General features: G+C 40.1%; 2 protein-coding genes across 3 annotated transcripts; one reads left to right on the forward strand and one right to left on the reverse strand.

Moving 5' to 3' along the window:
* Positions 1 to 270: 270 nt before the first annotated feature.
* On the reverse strand, positions 271 to 21,087 carry acss2l (acyl-CoA synthetase short chain family member 2 like). 2 transcript variants are annotated; one of them, XM_068568414.1, is made up of 20 exons: positions 21,030 to 21,087; positions 13,358 to 13,504; positions 13,077 to 13,226; positions 12,728 to 12,923; positions 10,370 to 10,461; positions 9,872 to 9,975; positions 8,273 to 8,345; positions 8,027 to 8,102; positions 7,214 to 7,298; positions 6,911 to 7,048; positions 6,312 to 6,482; positions 6,069 to 6,202; positions 4,955 to 5,087; positions 4,335 to 4,391; positions 4,024 to 4,104; positions 3,434 to 3,542; positions 3,237 to 3,305; positions 1,517 to 1,693; positions 914 to 988; positions 271 to 821 (listed from the first exon to the last, which is right to left on the reverse strand). In XM_068568414.1, exons 3-20 carry the CDS (start codon positions 13,198 to 13,200, stop codon positions 694 to 696), a joined length of 2,022 nt encoding a protein of 673 aa, XP_068424515.1. In that variant the 5' UTR covers positions 13,201 to 13,226; positions 13,358 to 13,504; positions 21,030 to 21,087; the 3' UTR covers positions 271 to 693. The 2 variants fall into 2 exon arrangements, with proteins under 2 accessions (XP_068424515.1, XP_068424524.1); XM_068568423.1 differs by lacking the exons at positions 271 to 821; positions 914 to 988; positions 1,517 to 1,693 and adding an exon at positions 2,205 to 2,332.
* On the forward strand, positions 14,155 to 19,480 carry ndufv2 (NADH:ubiquinone oxidoreductase core subunit V2). Its single transcript, XM_068571605.1, has 8 exons — positions 14,155 to 14,293; positions 15,140 to 15,202; positions 16,618 to 16,680; positions 17,149 to 17,265; positions 17,378 to 17,546; positions 17,982 to 18,091; positions 19,069 to 19,145; positions 19,284 to 19,480. Exons 1-8 carry the CDS (start codon positions 14,252 to 14,254, stop codon positions 19,375 to 19,377), a joined length of 735 nt encoding a protein of 244 aa, XP_068427706.1. The 5' UTR covers positions 14,155 to 14,251; the 3' UTR covers positions 19,378 to 19,480.
* Positions 21,088 to 21,145: the final 58 nt, after the last annotated feature.

Genomic DNA, 21,145 nt, shown 5'->3' on the forward strand with positions numbered 1-21,145 from the left:
CAGTGCACTTCAGATACAACAACCCTCTATTCTCTTCTTCTTCTCTGCATCCCTCAATCTTTGCCACAACCACAGCTCCATACTGCACTCAGAGCCCTGTGTGTGTGCGCTCTGGGCATCATTAAAAGACAGAAGGCACGAGAGCATTAAGGGCCTTTATACAGGAAAACCCTCAGACAGTAGCTGTAGAGGGCGATTCCTGCCACATGAGGGTGCTAATCAAGTGCTGCGCTTGAAAGGAAATGGACAACAGTAACAGATGCACTTAGGAACACTTAATTCTCAGTTTATAGAAATGTACACACGGATTGAAAATATACATCAGGCGTCATCGAAAACAAGCTGTGCACAGCTGACTTTTCTATTTTAAAACCGAACACAGAGAACGTTAACTTCCTCCTCTAACAACATGACACGTGGAAAGCGTGTAAAAGCGTGTAAAAGTAACCACTGGCATTTGATTTAAATCAATTGTGCTCTACTTTCTTTTCTCAATCTAAATAAACCATTTTGAACATCTCAGTATCAGTGGTTTACATTTCTGATCCCAGCCCCTTCATGCAGTTCCAACCAGAGCACAGATGCTGACCCAGAACCAGCACTTTGTGATTTGTCTTCATGTGTGCTGCTGCAGAGAATAAGGAGAGAAGGAGAGAAGGAGAGAAGGAGAGAAGGAGAGGGGGAGGTGTCTTTTCAGGCTGCAGCTTCACATCTCTTGCTGAACAGCTCCTCCACCACCTTTGGGTCGGCCAGGGTCGAAAGGTCGCCCAGGTCCTTCTCGTTGCGGGCGATCTGCCGGAGGATTCGCCTCATGATCTTCCCTGGAGCGGATCCAGAGTCAGAGAAGACGGATGTTACCGAGGAGAAGAGTGGAGGAGGACGAGAATGTCGGTTTTAAAGACGCGTTGTTTACCTGAGCGAGTCTTCGGGAGCGCAGGAGCATTTTGAATGAAGTCGGGTGTTGCGATTGGTCCGATTTTCTCTCTCACTGACAAAAGAATACAGAAAAGGAATGAGTGCAGAGCAGGATAAAGATTGTCCTGACTGAACGTGTAACTGACTGCTTTCATTAACATGTGTTTGTATGAGCTTGTTAGCTAGTTTGTGAACAACATGAGCTTCATTGTTCACCATGTTTTTATTTCTGGATTCTACTCTCCTAAACAAAGCCTAAATATCTTCTGATATAGGCTGATACAGTATTTCCCTCACCAGATCGAGAAAGTGGTATGTGTCATTATCGATTATTGAATTTGTCCAACCAAAAGAAATACAAGATATTTTATTCATGATGATAGAAAAAAAGAAGAAAAATATTTGAGAAGCAAGAGTTTAAATAAATGTTTCGGTATAAATTACTTTTGGTCAGTATTAGTCTAAAAGAACTAACGACCAGAACCAAAAAAAATGGAAAAATGTCAGAAAATTAACATATTTTAAACCATAATTCACATCACTTTGGGTGTATTTTTTCCTTTAAACCTCAAGTAAACCCTCCCCTGTGCCGGAGCCTCACCCAGTCTCTTGAGCTCCTCCACCAGCTTGTGGTTGAACTCCCTGCTGTCTTTCAGGGTGACGAAGCAGTACAGACACTCGCCCTTCACCTGGTGAGGGCGACTCACTACCGCGGCCTCCGCCACGGCCTGGTGCTCCGTCAGAGCAGCCTCCACCTCGGCTGAGCTCATCAGGTGGCCTGAAAGACAGAACAACACAGCAGGGTTGTAATAATACACAACAGAGCAATGCTCTAGTGGAAATAAATGTGTGCCCGTGTTCCCCTGATTCACATGTTGGCGTGTGTATCAGCCGGTATCAGAAACCTCTTGTAGTAGTAGGAGTAACAGTAGTAGTAGTAGGAGTAGTAATAGTAGAAGTAGTGGTTGCAACAAGAGTAGTAGTTTCAGCAGCTGAAGTTATGGTAGTAGTAGTAGTAGTAGTAGTAGTAGTAGTAGTAGTAGTAGTAGTAGTAGTAGTAGTAGTAGTAGTAGTAGCAGTAGACGAGCTATCAGTGGTGAAGTAGAATAAACAGTTCCCTTAATAGTAATAGGAGAAGAAGTAGCAGCAGGAGTAGTAGAAGTAATACGGGCAGAATTAGTACCAGAAGTTGCAGTAGTAGCAACAGCAGTAGTTGTATAGCAGCAGCAGCAGCAGCAGCAGCAGCAGCAGCAGCAGCAGCAGCAGCAGCAGCAGCAGCAGCAGCAGCAGCAGCAGCAGCAGCAGCAGCAGCAGCAGCAGCAGCAGCAGCAGCAGCAGCAGCAGATGTAGTCGTACTAGCAGTAGTAGTAGTATTAGTACTGATGGTTATACACCCGAAACATCTGAAGATTTGAATCTGAAAAAGTCAAAAGTGATGAACCAATCAAAAACAGGCAGAGTTTGATTTTTAATCAACTGAAGAGAATCAGCTTTGAGTTTCTGTGTCCGCGAGTGCTGAGTCACTGTTGGTCATAGCTGGTGATAGCTGGAAAAATCTACCTGAACAAGATTCTCTGAGTTCAAAACTGTGAGTTGCATTAATTTAATGAGAAATTGTTTAATTAGAAATTTTGCTAATACGGACACATCATCTAAAAGAGGATGAAAATATCTATGTTTTGATGTATTGATTATGTATGAGAAGTGAAATATGCTGCCGAACACGGTGATGTCATTTTTTAGTTTGTGCTGTAAATAAATGTGTAAACTGTCACTGTGTACTTTCTTGAGACATTTGTGGTCAGAGTTGACATTGAATCTGATGGAGCAAGTGGTTGGAGTTCATGTCGCCTTCAGGCTCCCTGAACCAAGTGTGTTGGACTCCATCGAGTCATGTCTGCAACAAGATTTCCTATGTTTTGACCTTAAATTGGCATACGAAGAGTGAACATTGTGAGAATTAGAGCAAGTGAATCAGCATTCCAACAATTAAAGATACTGTGAGATATTGGTTTTGGCAGGTCTTTTTTTTAAAAAATCTAATTGTTTTCCATTATTATTACTGAATAACGGCCCAAAAGCTTAAAGAAAAAACTCGCTATGATTAAATTAAGCATTTTATTGTTTACACAACCTTTGTCTGAATTCTTTTGTAAATGTTTTCCCTGGTAAATCCTATTAAATCAAAAGAGCAGATTCGGAAAACTTTGAAATCATGTTTCATTAATTACATTTCAGTACGTCCGTTGATTATTGTAAGACCCTTTTCTTGATGGTTCTGAGCAGCAGCTCGGTTGTCAGACAGTAACACAGCGGCGTACCTGACACATTCAGCATGTCGTCTATTCTTCCTGTGATCCAGTAATAGCCGTCTTTGTCCCGCTTGCACCCTAAAAGAGGAGAAAACAACTTATTACATATGTTTGGCATTTAGGACTCTTCTGACATATAGTCAGTGTTGCAGGTTTGTGAACTTGAGAGACCAGACAGGAGACGTCACGGAGCTTCTTTGGCTCACCGTCACCCGTTACATAGAAGCCCGGGAACTTCTTGAAGTAGGTTTTCTCGAAGCGTTCGTGGTTTCTGTACACAGTGCGCATTATTCCAGGCCAGGGCCTCCTGAATACCTGGAACAAAACACAGAAAATACTTACCAAAGAAAACAGAGATATTACTGCTATTAATCATAATTAACGTATAATGTGTATAGTTAACTTTGTGCAGCACCTTTCAAAACAAAGTGCTCTAATGTGGAAAAACCGTGAGTCGAAACTGCAATACAATAATATAAAAAAGCCTAAAATGAGCAAATGAATCAATCACATTTACAATTAGTATGAAACTGAATATAAATACAATACAGTTAATAAATAAAAAAGAAATGGTTCATCAACTAAATGAATGGTTGACTTTTTAAAGTATTAATGATCAGTTACACATACAATGCATATTGTGTTTTAAGCTTAAAGCCTTTGAATGTTTATGATTCACCTCATTTTCTTTCTTTCCTGTCTACTGTGTGTATCTGTTGTTGTGGCTGGCGAGCTGCTGCACACAATTTCCCTCGCAGGGATAAATAAAGGTGCAGAGAAATGAATTGATGCTTACAAGATAACCCTCGCCCTCGCCTTCCAGTTCCTCTCCGTGTTCGTTGAGGATTGTGGGCTCGACTCCGAAGAAAGGAAAGGTCTGAAACATGACAGGTGGATTTAAAGTGAGATAACTCTCATTGAAACCGTCCTGTGTGTTTCTTTCCGCTCACGTCTGGATCATAATCTGAAGCCAAATAGAAAAGTTGCATCTCCTGTGTTGGTTTAGTCCCACTCTTCCTCGCTAGCATGATTTGTGTTGATAAAACTCATCAGAGAAGATGTTGGCGTGCTTAAGATTTACATCAAAATACTACAAGATCTACTTACAGTGGAGCCTGGTTTCAGCGGCGTGGCAGCAGGCAGAGGAGTCAAAACGTGACCTCCCTATAGAGAAATACATTGATATTTAAAGGAACAGGAAACTCAAAAGTGTTTATTTTAGGCTTAATAATAGTGTTATTCATGTTTATTGTTTTGCCATCGGCTTATTTTTATTATTGTACTGGTTATTATCCTCATTTCCTGGTTCAAATGCATTCATCTCTTTGGTCACAGAGAAAAAAAAAACAGTCCAAATCGGCTTTCTGGGCATCCCCTTTGTGCGATTGACAGTTATAAGATTAATAGTGCATCTGTGAAGTTGCACAGTGGATGACTATTACAGCCGTACATTTGGAGGGTTTTCCCCGCAAAACTTCCCCAGAATATAATCAGTCAAGGTTCAGCAACAACAAATGTTTCACTAGGTTTCATGTTGGTTTGACCTTGTAATTTATGACACTGTTTTTTGTCGTTTAGAAATCTCAAAAAGTGTTGATTCTTAATCATTACATGTTGTTTTCGTTCACATTAAATGCAGAATCTGAACAAAGCAACATGAACTGAAACATTTTGTAAGCCTCTGAACATGATTTTGATATATAACTGAATGCCGGCTGAGCACTTACAGTCTCCGTCTGCCAGAAAGTGTCGACCACGGGACATCTGCCGTGACCGACGGCCTCGTAGAACCACTCCCACGCCTCCGGGTTGATCGGCTCACCAACAGTACCCAGAATCCTCAGGCTGGAGAGGTCATACCTGGAGGAGGCAATACTTCCATCAGATATCGGATACGTTTTATCTTGATGTTGTACTGACGCACTGCTCTGGGAATACTAGTCTGTTAACTTTAAATGCTATGTAGGGAAATACATTTATGTTCTTTTTTTCTGCTTTTGGTTAGCATAGCTCTGTCTGGAAGGGAAACTTAATCAGCCTTCCAGCATCTCTAAATTAGTTGAAGCTGTACAAAAAGGTGGAAATAGGACAAGTTGTGTTGTGACTTCCTGGCGTCTGGTTTATTTGAGTTTATGCTAAGCTAACTGGCTGCTGCCTCCGGGTTCATATTTAGCGTCCAGGCGAGAAGCTATCAATAGTGAGCATAATACATAATGCTACACTATTCTTTTTCTTCTTCTTCTTTTCATTTTCTGCCATAAATCTAAATTATAGCTGCATGAGAAAATGTCTGTTTGATGGTTTGCAGTCCGTTTGGAAAACACTGGATACTTAATCAGTGTCTATCTTTTTAGCGTTGTTGTTATTTTGCAAAGCTCTCGCTGACAAGCTCGTGAACATTCTGACTGGTTATCAAAAACATCTTTCCCTTTTTTTTTTTAAAGCTTCTTATCTTTGAAGTGAGTGTTGACGGACTAAGAAAGGAAAAATGTAGCAATATAGTTAGTTTTTTTTAGAAATAGTGTGTTTCAAGTCATTCTTCACCACCAGAATAATCACTTGTAAATTAATTAATCACCCGTGTTTCCTTGAATTCTTGAAGCATGAGACCGTTTAAGTGTTTTAGATAGTAAGGTTTTAGCAAAGATGCATGTTTTTGGTCAGTGAAGACCAGATGGAGGTCTTAAATATGAGCATCACCATGTGAGAACTGTTGTAAGAATACACTCAAAGCACAGATCCCATCAAGCTTTTGTTTTGAAAGTCAAACTCCTGCGTTAGCTTGTGGAACTCTAGTTTTGTCTGAGCTGGTGGTGGCGTTAAGAGGATGCAGGCTCTTACTTCTGCAGCGGTTCCTGTCCGTACTTCATCAGCAGGCGGATGGCTGTTGGAGCTGTGTAGAACTTGCTCACTTTGTACTTCTCGATGATCTCCCAGAAGCGGCCGACGTGAGGGTGAACTGGGATACCTTCAAACTGGAGAAAACACACATGCGTCTCCAAAACAGGTCTGAGAAGGGGCCTCCATGTCGTCGAATGGGACTGTGGGGGATTTAAAAATGATCAAAGTCTCTTGCAGACTCACGAGGACGCTTGTGGCGCCGTTTGCAAGTGGGCCGTAGGTGATGTAGGAGTGGCCGGTGATCCAGCCGATGTCGGCAGTGCACCAGTACACGTCGTCTTGGTGATGGTCGAAGACGTACTTGAAGGTCAGCGACGTATAGAGGAGATACCCGCCAACAGTGTGGAGAACGCCCTGTGTACAGTACACAAGCACCGAAGCAGGAATGAGGAGGTAATCGGTCGCAGGTGTGTGTGTGTGTGTGTCTGTGTGTGTGTGTGTGAGAGAGAGGGAAAGAGAAAGACGCAGATAATTTCCTGCTATCTGCGTCTTGTGTTTTATGTAATAATAAAATCAAAACAAAATGCTAAAGCAATTGTGGGTATTTCAACTCTGTGGGGATGAATTTATGCTCCTAAACAGCATGAATTCTTGCTATTTCGCAGCAGTGACAAAATATTATGTCACAGACTGCACAGTTAACATCATTAGATTTTTATCAGAGTAGAAAATAAGACGCTGTGATTTTAAAGCTGTGGTTTTACTGCAAATTTAAATGCGGAGAATAGTTTTCTGTCCTGCTGCTCTGTGTGTTTCCACAACATAAAACTGGTTCATCTTACTTTGGGCTTTCCTGTGGAGCCGCTGGTGTAGAGGATAAAGAGCGGGTCCTCAGTATCCAGCCACTCGGGTTCACACTCTTCAGGAGAGTCTCGCATCACCTCGTCCCACCACACATCACAGTCGGGGTCCCAGGGGGTCTGAACGCATCACAGCAGGGAACATATGCCAGACATAAAACCTCTCATCAGACCATGTCTGTCATAAACTGACACGAAATAAATTAGAAGATTTATTTTTCAACGCATGTTTTTTTACTGACGTAAAATCCAAATCTTAGGTGGTTATTTGTAAATCATTTCTACCTGTAGTTTGTTGCATGCAGCTCCGCTTTTAGTCCTGAGTGCATGGTGCTTGATCACGAGGCATTTAGTGACACTCGACGACGCTCTGCGTGAATAAATAATTACTTTTACAAAAGGTTTCGTGTGAGTTTTCACATGTCAAAATTCCAATCAATGAGTGTTATTTATTTGATTTTATTTTATACTCGTCCATTTTTGCATAAAGATGAAATATTTTTCTCAGAGGGCTTTACAATGACAGCGAAAGACAACACCTTTAACTCTTGATTCGTAAAAGGGAAGAATAAGTTAGAAACCTTGGGAAGTGCAACAGAGGAGAAGTAGTGTCAGAAAGGGGAAATGGAGAAAATAAACAAGAATATTACGATAAATAGTTTCAGGAAAGCTCTGTATTATATGGAAAATTTGACATTTTGGTTGAAAGATTCTACGTTTGTTTCGCCACAAGGCTTTGGTACAACAGACAACATCACGATATGCTTTATTTTTAACATCCCTCCCTGGCTCATGTTGCTATGGGAGACAAGCAGCTTGGGCTTTCCTGAATAATCTGAGCTTCCCATGTTGCTCAGCAACCTCGAATTGTGGAAACCGGGCAGCGCGTTTCTTTAACGTCCTTGATGTCAGCTGATAGGACTTTGCTCTGTGTGGTAGAGTGTGTGTGTGTGTGTGTGTGAGTGTGGGTGTGTGTGTGTGTTCGTATGTGTGTCTAGTGACTCATATGTCAGCCGTTGAGTCCATTACCAGCAGCTAGTGTAAATAAGGGCGGTTGCTGACAACCGAAAAACTTGTTGGCCTCTCAGCAGGACCTACTTTTCCCTGCACTTCTTCAGAGCCTCGTCTGCAATCTGTTTCAGGTTGATCAGCTTCTCTCCTCTGTAAACACCATCTGTATATTACAAAGGGACGGAGAGAATGGCGATGAGCTGTGAAAACCATCAGTGTTCGAACAACGAGCGTCTTTACAACTTGAAGAGCGTCTTCACAGCCCCTGAGCGCTACAACACATCACATCCTGATGCTGCTCTGTTGGCCGACACGTGTCTTATCTGGACACACCTGCTGTCACCAGGACGCTGCTCTGGGCATCTACGATCCGCTCACACAGAGACTCAGCGGAGAAACCTGCGAACTGAGCATGCAAAGAGAAAGAGAAGATAAAAAATTACGGTCTTTATGGATAATTCTGACTTATTACAGCTTAGGTCTTACTGTTTTGTGGTTTTGTCCATCATTTCTATTGCTTACATGCAAGGTCATAAAGAAGACAACAGTGTTGCCTGATCACAACCTCTAGATTTAAACAAGCAAAACAATCTGTGAACTTGTGACCTTCACAATAATTAAAAGAAGAATGCATTTTATGTGTTAAGGACCTTTCAAAACACTGCGAGAAGGTGCTTTACTATGTAAGCAGAACACATTCAAAACACAAAGAAAATGAAAAGAACTAAAAGCCCAAAACTTAACACATAAAACACATAGTGAAACAAAACTAAGGTGTCGTAAAACAGTTGTTTTGGTCTCATTGTCGTCATTTCATGTTTATTTGTGGTCATTTGGAGTCTCTTGCTGGTTGGGATGTGTTGTTTTGAGTGACATTTTGTCGGTGAAGTCGAGAGGGGCCCCTTACGCTGTTCATCTCTGGGCCATCGCTCGGTAAGCTCGTTCAGTAATAAGTCCAGGATTCTTCGTCTCACAAACTAAAAGTTGCATTCATATATCAACCACACCATTGAATTTATGTTTCTTCCCTACATTACCGTTAAACTGTATTTTAGATTTGATACTTGTGTCCAGCTGCTGCAGTTCAGCAAAAGCTCTGATGCATGCTCTCTCTCTCTTTACCATGTTTAGCAAAGTCACCTTGTTCAATCTTGATGACAGCATTATGAATCAGGACACTGAGGACCCAGAAAGAAATGTCACCAGCATTGACTGTCCTGTCTGGTTTCGTCTGTGATTTCATTTGAATGCCAAGCTAATCCATGATTAATATTAATTAACAGACACATTATAATCAAAGAGGCTGGCATTGTGCTCAATGATGTTGATATCAAGTATGTTTTTTATTTTTTTTTAAACACTCGGAGTTGGAAATGTTCAACAGTGACCAAGCACAGACATGGACACTTACACCTAAGTCTGCCAGAACCTGTCCTTTGCAAGTCATGAAGCAAACTCATCTTGGAGCAGCCAGGAGATATTTTTAACAAGGTTACGAACCTTAGCATGGATGAGGAATGTTAAAACACTAAAATAGTGTTGGCTTCCTTGCAAAACTGCAAAGACTCTGTCGCCTACCCAAGCTAGCTACAGCCTGGAAATGTTTGACCCATATATTGAGTGCATGTGCTGTCAGTGCTGTGTTCACACAAAGAACAGCTGATAGGAGTAGAGCAAACGCTTCTAACCTACAATACATGTTGAGAGTGAAAATGAGGAGAAATTGACACAGTTTGGATGCCAGATGTGGTTTTGATATTACCACAAACAATGCTGACTGACTCCTGCTAGGAGCAATGGAGAACATGAACTATTTGAACCATTTCTTTAACCAGCTGATAGTAAAACCTACTCGTCTGCTTCTCCAAAATGGATGAAATAAAAAAGAAATGTGCATACAAAAAATCGCATCGTTAATATCATACTTCTTACCACAATAGAGTGAACAGCGCCTATCCTTGCACAGGCTAACATAGTGTAGACCAGCTCTGGGATCATGGGAAGGTAGATGGACACCCTGTCTCCCTTTTTTACACCTTGAACACAGAAACAAGCAGATTTGATGTTTTGGAGAACACAAATCACATCTTAGCTATTGCTCAACTCCAACCAGCGACGGCAATGTAGCTCTAAGGTGAGTTTCAGCATGTTGAATTTGCCAGATCCGATACTGTATGTCTGGTATCCATTGGGCACACGACATACAGCCATATAGTAGTATCTAGTGTGTGTCGCGGCATGCTGGTTATTATCATTGTGTCCTCCTTTCCTCCTGATTCTATAAGCTGAAACATGATTCTGGCACGTTCTTCTTGTTTTACTCAAACTTTGAGCATCTGAAGGTACCTTAAAAGGATGAGGTAATTTTTATTTTGCGCTACAAACCAATTCATATGGATGTAATATTGTTTAGGGTCTAAAATGTCTCACCCATTTGCTTGAGGACATTAGCACAACGGCAGACCTGGCTCAGCAGCTGGCGGTAGGTGATGGCCATGTGGTGGTCAGGGGAGTTTCCCTCCCTGAGAGGACAACATACAAGGGAACAAACACAACCCAAATATGTTACTGTCATGCAAAACCTGTCTCAGATTGTATGAAGCTCTCCGTGTTTATGTGAATCACATTGTGTTAACCAGGGGATCCATTTTTTAAAAAACATTTTCATGACAGACACAGAAACCCTCCACACTGTTTTTTTTCTTCTAATGCTACATTATGTTGCCCTTTGATGTTGTCAGGGAAGATAACGAGCAATTGGGGTTGAATGTTTGTCAGGGAGTTTTTTTGGAATGCAATGTTGCACAATGTTTGACATGCGAGCGAGCAGCATATGAGCAGACCTCTGGTTCAGAAAAGAAGCCCAAACTCTCTCACACCTGGCATCAACCTTTTCACCATGATGATGGTAAAATAATTCCTATTACAGTGATGAAACTCGGCAAATATGTATCAGAAACAACCAAATCAAATGTGGAGTTCCACTGGGGTCAATCTTTGTACCCCTTTGAATTTAACTGCTCAATGCTCTCGTTAGTTCTGAATGTGTGAAAACACTGAGCAAGGCAGATTGGATGTGTTTCCTACATTTACAAAAAGGATCACACCAAATTTTTATTTTTATTTCTAAGGATGGCTTAACACATTTTTCATTATTATTGTTTGCTGCTGAACCCCAAGAGTGAAGTATTTGCTGTGGTCAGAAAAATTTGACCTAAATCTACAAATACAAATCCATTATAGATCGCTCCATAATTTATGAACGAAAAACTTGCGTGACAGTATTCACCCACAGTTCCCTTGAGGTCACCAGTCATAAAATCCAAACATAGTGAAGCTGCTTTTAGCTGCTGTGCCTATGCAGTATGTTTACCATTGCATTTAGACTTTGTACTGTTGTTGTACAAGCACCAGACATTTAAGCCTTTCATACATTATGCTCTTTCGTTTTCTTTACTTTTTCTTTGATATTTTTCTTTGATTTGATTAATTTCATGTACTTTATTATCAATATCTCATGTGATACATTCATTCTGTATACATTCATTGGTTTGTTTTCCTTGCCTGTTCTTGTTTAAAAGATATTTTGGTTTGTCTGCAGCTTACAGATAGAAGCTAATGCATCGCTAATAGGAACTTTTTCTTATGACCTTCAAGAATTCATAAGGGCATTTTTAAGCAACTGATAAATTACCACTATCAACTTTTTTGTATAACATTCAATACCTTTATACAAGTGTCACATTTATTGAGACAGACAATGTGTTGCCAAGCTTTGTTTTGATGCAGTAACTATTTCTTACAATCACTTAAAAGGATTAAGAAACGTGTAGAGAATAAATATGAAACCCTCTTTGTTAAAGCAGAGGCTGACATTTCAGCCCGGGACACCTGTCATCACACAACGCTGAGACCGTTATCAATCTTGTTCAAATAATAGAGTAACAGAGTCAAGAAAGACAACACACATTTAACTTTGTGGTGTCTTATTTTCTTCTTCTTATATTTCACAATGTCACCATTTGATATAGTTTTGTAAATGTTGTTTGGCCAAGGTGTGAGCTAAAGTCACATAAGTGTTTGACAAGTAAACACAATCCACCTGGCCAGTGATAACTTGAATATAACCTTGGTACTGGTGAACAGACTGTATTCTCCGAACTTGAGCATATTACATAAGTGCTTTGATGTCGTGCAATCAGCGTTAAGACACTTGTGTGGGCGATGGCTGGTCTACGCAGTTTCAATGAACCCCTATTGCTGCTGAGCTGGCAGAACCACTATTTGTCGTTTGATAAGCATTTTCTGTTGACAGAGTAAATATTGTCCGTAATATAAAGGCAAAACAACATAAAGTAGCCTTTTAGAGTTTAGTGGAAGTCACAAGCTTGAAAGATGTATGAGTTTACAGATAAGTCATATTCTGAAAGCAATCCGTTTGTACTATAATTAGTTTTTTATGAGTGTTACAGTTCCCTTAGTATTTGCTGTAATGCTCGATTTTAAAATTTTAAAATGTGTTGTACCCAAATCATGAACCTTGGGGGGAGGGAGAGGGCGTGGCAGGACTGGAGGGGGGGGGGGGGATCCTGTTTAATGTTTTTTGTTGATTCAGAGGACAGAAACATTGAAGCACTGACACCGTGTCGTACTAGCTGAGGGTTGCTTAGGTGCACTGGGTTCGGCACAGGGGACACAACATTGCTACTGACTGGAATACCTGACATAACAGCAGGAAGTATTTCCCATCAAAGTCATCATTCATGGTGGACAAAAACTGTCGCTTACCAGTAATAGGCAACTTTTTCACCAAGATTCTTCTCCCTCACAAGCCTGTCCAGGACATTATAGCACATGTTGGTTTTGGCCCCTTCCATGCATTTCACATAAATGTTCCCTTTTGTCACATCAAAGTTATATTGCAGCATTGGTCCTGTTGCTGGCTTCTTCCAAAAGAACTCATCAGCAACCTCTTTCCAGAAAGCTGAAACAAAGTCATATTTTATGTCAGTGTTACAGGCTGCAGACAGGGCAGATAAACACAGAGCGATACGACATACAGTCCAACTCAGGGGGAGGTGGAATTCAAGGAAGCTCTGCAAGCACTGCACTTAAAATACAACCGTGTTTGACCTACCTTCTGGATTCTCAAGAGATTTCCTGTACAGTGCCAGATAGGTGTTCAAATCAGGCACATGAGCATCCCTCTTCAGGTCATCAGGAGGGTGGTACATCTTGTCCTGGGATTCAGGGACAACCATTGTGGAAGGACAGATGCCTATATCATCTGGGGGTGAGTCGGAATATGGGTTAATCTGGAGTCACAGCTGATCTGTCTGGATCCTCCTGTCGTTAAGTAAGAACGCTACAAGGCCTCTTGTACTGAAGCAACACAATTCAGCATGCATAGAGACCCACCTCTAATCTCTGAGCTACAGGCTCACTGAGTTTGCTTCGGGCCAGGACAGCCAATTGGCATGCATTGTGCGGCACTCCCACTTTTTCATTGGATGAGCCCCCTCTGGCCTGTTGATGGCATTATTTGTCCAAGCAGGGGGATGAATGCTGGCAATTCATGTAGGCATGAGGAGGTTTGATTTGACAGGGTGGGGTGAGAGAGAGAGAGGGAGAGGGTAAAGAGAGAGAGAGAGAGAGAGAGAGAGAGAGAGAGAGAGAGAGAGAGAGAGAGAGAGAGAGAGAGAGAGAGAGAGAGAGAGGGGGGGGCGGGAGAGAGGGAGAGAGAGAGAGAGAGAGAGAGAGAGAGAGAAAGGGGCGTGGGGAGAGAGAGAGGGGGGGGGGCGACGACAACATTTTGTTTACTGACAGCCAATAACCTCCCTTATCCTCAAAGCTTAGTCACAAATTATCACAGAACATCACATAACAATGTGAACCCTGAATAATTAAATAATAATTTGAATTAGCATCACAGTTGTATAATATAATATACTTTACCAAGAAACACTTTGTTGCATTTTGAAACAATTTGTTTATGTTAAAAGTGTAACAATTTGTACATATTATAATATGTAATAACACTTATTATCTAATTCCCTGGTAAACACTGCTTCGCAATCAACGTGAACCACCATTTAGGTTGCGTAACAAACTAATGTCCAAACGGCTGTTGGCAACCTTTAACGTTCATCTAAAATTTCAATCTGGGATCGATTCAGCAGTCTCGCAACGGACGTCTGACGTAGTGGCTGACGTCAGACCCGTTTAATCGAGCGCAGAAACGCTTGTGTTGATGTCGGCCGCTGCTGTCCCGTCCATTTGCTAACACACTGGGACCAAACTTCAAGCCCCAAGATGTTCTTTGCCTCTGCAGTTCGCTCTGCAGTATCGCAGACGGTATGTTTATGATATTCGTTATGGCTCTAGCTGGAAATGTCAATGCCCTTTTGGATAACTTGGAGAAAAATACTATGACTCCTCACAAGGGCAAGTAGCGGAGGCCGCTAAGCTAGCGTTGAGTAACGTTGTGGTAACACTAGCATGCGAGCTAATTTAGGTTAGCTGACTGCTGTCAAACGTTTACAAGGTGATCGTTTGACAAATTTAGCAATTCAAAGGAAACGTATGCCTGGACATAATCTATTGCGTACTATGAGTAGTTCGTTAAAAAAACGTGAGCTATTTCAAACATTGCCTTCCTATTGGGGGACGACATACAAGTCCCCATAACGTAGGTTAAAATCATTGTGTGTTATAGTGAAGACTGACTGTGTGTGTGTGTGTGTGTTATCAAATGAGTACATCAAGGATGTATCTAACTATTTTAAACTACAGCTCTATTTCTATCCTTTAATGTGTAAATGTCAATGACATGTACCTTTTTAGAAATCAGTGCTTCAGCGATGTTTATGTGAAGGTATCCCATGTTATGATGTTTTAAGCTTTTAACAGTTAAATAATGCTATACAATGGCGAGAACAGTCAGGTTTTAAAAAATTTTTTTTTATTGAACTAATAACGATGCGTTTTAAATTTACAGCATGCCAATTAAACACTATCTATAAAAATTGTGCCTAATTATGTTAATTTAATTTCTTTAAGTGTGTCACTTTTAGTTTTCAAGTCCTTCCAGGTAGTCTGAAGTGAGATAAGCCCTCCAAAAGACTCTCTCATGGGATGGTAAAGTATGAAGTTGCACACTACGATGTGTTTTATCTAACTTCTTGGTCTTTGCATTTTCAGGCCAGACAAGTCAGGAGTCTGCATCAGTCTGCTGCACGCGCTGGAGCTGGTGGCATCTTTGTGGTGAGTTTCAGTTTCTTTGCCAAAGTTAAGATAGGTGCCGAAGAAGTTGGAAACTGAGTTGCTCCTCACAATTAACTGGCGATAGTGCTTTAAATTGAATCAGCAGCTAACAGACGGCTAAATAGAGAATTATCAGATGGTCCCTTAAGCTTGGTTAAAAAATGGACAACCACATTTTTCTTTTTGGTGCTTAAAACACTCTAAATATGCAAGATTGTCTAGATCAATATCAGCCAATTGCCCATATTGCTGACCTTTTGTGGCCTTGTATCAGTGTGATCAGCACATAGCACATGCTATTGTACACCATTACAAAGCATCAGTTCATAATGTCTTTATTTGTATGACCTTTCAGTGAGGGGTATATGTTGCATGTTTATATACTGTGTTGCAACAATTGAGCTAAAGTTTGAAAATCCTTTTTTGTACAAGTTTATGCATTTAACTGAGTAAAGAAAACGCATATGGGATGAAGATTGAAGTAAAACAAATCTTAACTATTCTTTTCTTCATTTGTGCTTCACATTCTGGAGATTAAAGTTGTATTTGACCATCTAACACATTTTACTGATATAACAAATAACCACAAACTTAAGTCAGTTGAGGTATAGACTGTATTCACATGTTATTTACAGGTGGTCATACTACTTGTATAAGTTTCAGCTAATAAAACTAATGTATACATGTAGTCAATGCATGATTCAGCAATATGCGTGCTTCAAGTTTGCTGAAATAATCCCGAAGGTGTCCGTATCCAAAAGATCTTAATTTATTCCAGTAGCTGCCATCAGAGCCTATTAGAGCCATGCTGTGCAACAAAAACATCACATGTGATCTTGTCGCGTAATGGAAACATGCCATGGTTTCATTGTCCCTTGATAGTGAAGATGTTTTTAATCTGTGATTGGAGAAGTCAGTTTTTCTGACTTGTCTTTGAACTCTTTAAGTGTTGGGGGTGCTGTCTTTTGACAACTTTAACTTCAAACTCCATTACATTTTTAAGTTGTTCTTTTTCCTAATTGCACAAAGGATATTTGCTGCTCACAAGGGGGCAGTGTGTGCAGAAGTCCAAATAATTGTTATGTGCCGAGTCTTTTCAATGGTCTGATAGCAGCACCTGTTTTCCCATGTGGCCCTGATGGGTTATTTATATTTTTTCAGATCCTATTAAATACTACACATACGCCTGTTAGTCACATGAAAGTGGTGGTTGTTGGTAGAAAACCCACCACAACATTCATAATATTGAGGCACCATATCCATGCACAATATTTAAAAAGATATTCAGTTAAAAGTATTTATTTTTACAGGAATAAATATAAACTGGCTGATAAATGTTATTTGAAGATGACTGATAATTATATCTTTTGATGAAAACAATGTCCTCTTTTACAACTGTGGTATTTCTGTTTCAGCACAGAGATACTCCTGACAACAACGCAGATATTCCTTTTGAGTTCACTGAGGAGAACAAAAAGGTATGGCTGTCATGTGCTGAACGGTACATTCAGGGAAAGTATTGACCAACGTCTTATATTTTCCTGCCTTTGCTTTAAATGCAATTTCAGACAAACATGTTGAACTAGTGACAATGCTGTGTTTCGCCAGGCAGTTTACTTTCATTCTAAGAAGCTAAAATGTGATTCATAAGGGTTTTTGACATTTTAACGGACAGTAAATTGAGCACCTGATCTTTATCGCCAAGAAAAAACAATGATCATTTTGTTATATTCAGCTTGACATTACTGTTTAAAGCTTATGTCAATCCATATACCAGGATCAGTGGATCTCTTGTAAATATCTGTGCACGTATTGATTTTGTATGAACACTAGATAGTTTAAATTGGCCTAATTATTGAAGTACAAAAGATGAATGCAATGATTCTTATTCTGAGCAACTCCATATGTATGTTCAAATGCCTTTTTTTCTCTTTGATCCTTTGCAGAGGATTGAGGCCATCATTTCAATGTACCCTATTGGACACAAGCAATCAGCCACCATCCCAGTGTTGGATGTAGCCCAAAGGCAACACGGATGGCTCCCCATCTCCGCCATGAACAAGGCACCGTTTTTCTTCCGCAAATTGTTCTAGAATTGATGCCACTTGAATTTGTTGAGAAACATGTAATCTTCTTACGTGTCATGCAATGAAACTTGTATTTGTTTTCATTCAGGTTGCAGAGGTTCTGGAAGTTGCTCCGATGAGAGTGTATGAAGTAGCGACATTCTATACGATGTTCCTGCGTCAACCCGTGGGAAAATACTTCATTCAGATCTGCACAACAACACCCTGCATGCTCTGCAACTCAGACAGCATTCTGGAGGCCATCCAAAACAAACTGGGTAAGAGAGACATTTTCCATTTTATCATGGGGCACCATGAATGAAGAGATGAAAAGGCCGATGACATTTTTATTTTTATTGTGTGTATTTGAAATAAACAGAGGTTGGGAACAAACTTGTAATATACATTATTTTATGCAATTCAAACAACAGTAAACTGCAGCAACAAGAAGACTTATCGGCTTGAAATCAAGCCAGACAACTTCCGCTAACCTACTTCAGTCTGTGTAGTATTTAATAGAGCATCCTTATACTAGTTTGTTCATTCAATCAATCAAATATTGAGGCTATATTGGTTATAGCTCCCCCCACAGCTGTGTAATGTCAGGTAGCATTACTTGAGTAAAATGCATTTGTTGTTTCTGTGACATAATCTGCATATTTTCAGAAAAGAATAGCTAAATATAATTCATGTCTTTATTTGTTTTCCTAAAGGCATCAAGGTTGGAGAAACTACCCCAGACAAGATGTTCACCCTACTCGAAGTGGAATGCTTGGGTGCCTGTGTGAATGCTCCAATGGTCCAGATCAATGACGACTATTACGTGAGTGTTTGACTACTCTTTACAGATGGCCTCCTGTCCGAACATCATAACTAATTAAGGTTAAAGCCTGAAATTAGTTTGGCAAATGTCTTGAATACACCTCTTAGCCCTTTTTCAGGAGCGCTACCTTTTTGATTTACATTTTTTTTCTTTGGAAGCCAATGCAGGTGTGATTTAGCTTACGCGTAAGGCTCAAAACAAATACATGTGGGAAATGGAAGCCAAAATAATATCAAATGAAAAGTAATATGGCTGTAGTAAGAACTTTGTCTTTTGCAAAGATTCACAAGAAAAGCTTGCTTTTTTGGAGATATGGTTACATGATCTGAAATGTCCCTGCACTCAATTGCTATGGGAAGTTAAGTTATTGCAAGATGAGTGAATGACACATTTAAAATAAATGTGGCTGAGAAAGGAGACATTTTCTGTAACACCTAAAATTGCTGAGGTGTGATCATTGCAGGCAGAACAGGTATGTGTGGGTAATGTGTTGACATCAAGATGGTACTGAATATTTGGCACTCAGAAATATGTGCATTCGGTATTGGGATCATTCAGTCACTAATTGCATGGATTTGGTTTTTATCAAAGATGAAACAGTTTGTAGATAATCACATGTGTGAGCTTGATTTCGGCTTCTAACCCTGAAAAGAGCTGCAGCACTGAGGAGACATTAGTGGAGATACGTTAAACAGTTTCACAATGTACATGTCTAATTCAATTTCAATGCACATTAAATTAAATAATGCTGTAACTGAACCGTTTTTAATATTGTTAGACCATCAGTAATAAAACGCTACCTCAGTGATTTTGGTCGGGCATAAAAACTGTCTAGCATAACCAGCCCTTTGGTTACCTGGGTTAAAAAATGTAATTAAAGTCATTAAATGATTTGGCACAGTTGCACTTAAACCATAATGTTATCTTCATAAGAGGATTTGAACTTCTCATTTATACTGCTTCCTTCTTGTTTGCAGGAGGACCTCTTACCGAAGGACATTGAGGACATTATTGATGAGCTTAAAGCTGGCAGAGTCCCACCACCCGGGCCCAGGTACACACAAAATCATCATTAATTCATTAATTCGTCTATAAGAATTGTTCTGGTTCATGGATGACATTGTTATGTCAGTTTAAAAACAAATTGTATGTGCACTGACTGCGCTTTATGACATATTTTCTTTTTCTACAGGAACGGGCGTTTCTCCTGCGAGCCTGCAGGTGGATTGACCTCTCTGACAGAGCCACCTAAAGGACCAGGCTTCGGTGTAAGACCAGATCTGTAGACATCTTTGGTCACCATCTGCTTTTAGTAAAGGCAACTTGTCCCTGAAGCTTAATAACGTGGTTGAATCAAATGTGTGTAAATAAATTGTTCGTTTACCTGTACTTATGGTGTCATTGTGTCACTTATTGGATTCCAATAATGACATGGTAATGTAACTGAATTAATGGTACAGATTATATATTTAGAATTTGGTCTGTGACAACAATTACAGTTGTATAAGCCATACTCGATGATAGTGCTTTGAATATAAATTCGGTAAGCGTCTTATACTGTCAGTATATTTTGGCATGTTTAACAATCTGGTATTTTACTGAATTAGTATTCTGACATGTCTTTTCCAGGTCCTATAAATGTTTCTTGGTTAAATTACACTTTTGTGCACTGGGCGATCACAGCTGACAAAAAATGAACTATACCTAAAATACTTCTTACTCTGATATGCTCATTAAGGGTTTCACTTGACTACCAATCACATACACATTAAAATGCCTTTAGAAGAGTCATGGACATTTATCATCCGCAATTGTGGCACATTTAATGCATGCAAACCAGTCCATTCACCTAAATTGAAATAATTTACTAGAAACATAAGACATTCAAGTATGTATTTCTGTTCAGAATTCCTGATGCAGTGAAGTCAGAGTAATTTGATCATATGCTACATTGACTGAATACATGTTACTGATAAATCACAATTTATTCAAGACTACCGAATTACATTACATTTTTTAGTACAGTAATCCCACAATAAATCAAACAATATTACAATTGTAAATTACATGTTTCTAATATAAATTATCACGAAATAAACCTAATCACGTTCACTTATCACACATTTGAGTTTCAACTAGTAATGATTTAAATTATATACATGTTGAATACCTAGAACTATGAAATGTGAATAAGATTAATTGGAGGCTACAACATAATTACAAAATTACATTCCTACTAAGTCATACTAATACAAATGTAATTACTGGTATCCTAAATAAGCACTTTGAGAAGACCAAATGTAGTTATAGTCATGTTAAATTAACGTTCTGACTCATTCGTGAATTCCACATATCTTCAAAGTTAATCCGTTTAAGCTTGTATAATTCTCAACACACAGCCCTTTTCCTACAACTGCTCCTGACATTTCCATCCTGCCCCGGTGGCGTTTTTTCGTGTCTAGCCGGTGCCCCTCCCCCACACCGGTTTCCTCTTGCGCCTTTCAAGCCTGCTCTGCAACATATAATATTGTGCACCATGACGCATGCGCGCAACATACACGATGATGCTAATCTCACTGCGCAACCAATTCCGAGCTGGGCGATGCAATGAGTTGGCGGGCTATGAGCGGCGTGAATTCACGCGATCGGTTTCTTTAATTAAAGTGACATCAAATTATTAAGCCATGCTCAAAAGAGAGAAAGGAAGCGCCACTCCTCTGTTAACCTTCGCCGTGATCTTCGAGAAAGTTCCCACTAACCGCGACACAGCAGCGGAAAAGATGACGTCAAGTGCCCATTACTGTTCTCCCCTCTCCTGTCATTCCTATCTCCAATCCACACACTAATACTCATCAACAGACCTTACACGCACCGCTAGCTGACAAAGGGTGAAAACACGGAGAATGTTTCTTACAGTAAAAGTTGTGGATTTACTCACAGCGTCGACCAAACAACGAGTTAAATCGTTTCCACACATACCCATCTATAGTCTATCCAGCAGACGGAGACGTTTTAAGCTCGGTGGGGCTCACGCCGTCACGTGACTCTCCTCGA

Source organism: Clinocottus analis, unplaced genomic scaffold, assembly GCF_023055335.1.
Source record: "Clinocottus analis isolate CAN_PGR_092001 unplaced genomic scaffold, fCliAna1.0.p SCAF_11, whole genome shotgun sequence".
Lineage (NCBI taxonomy): Eukaryota > Metazoa > Chordata > Actinopteri > Perciformes > Cottidae > Clinocottus > Clinocottus analis.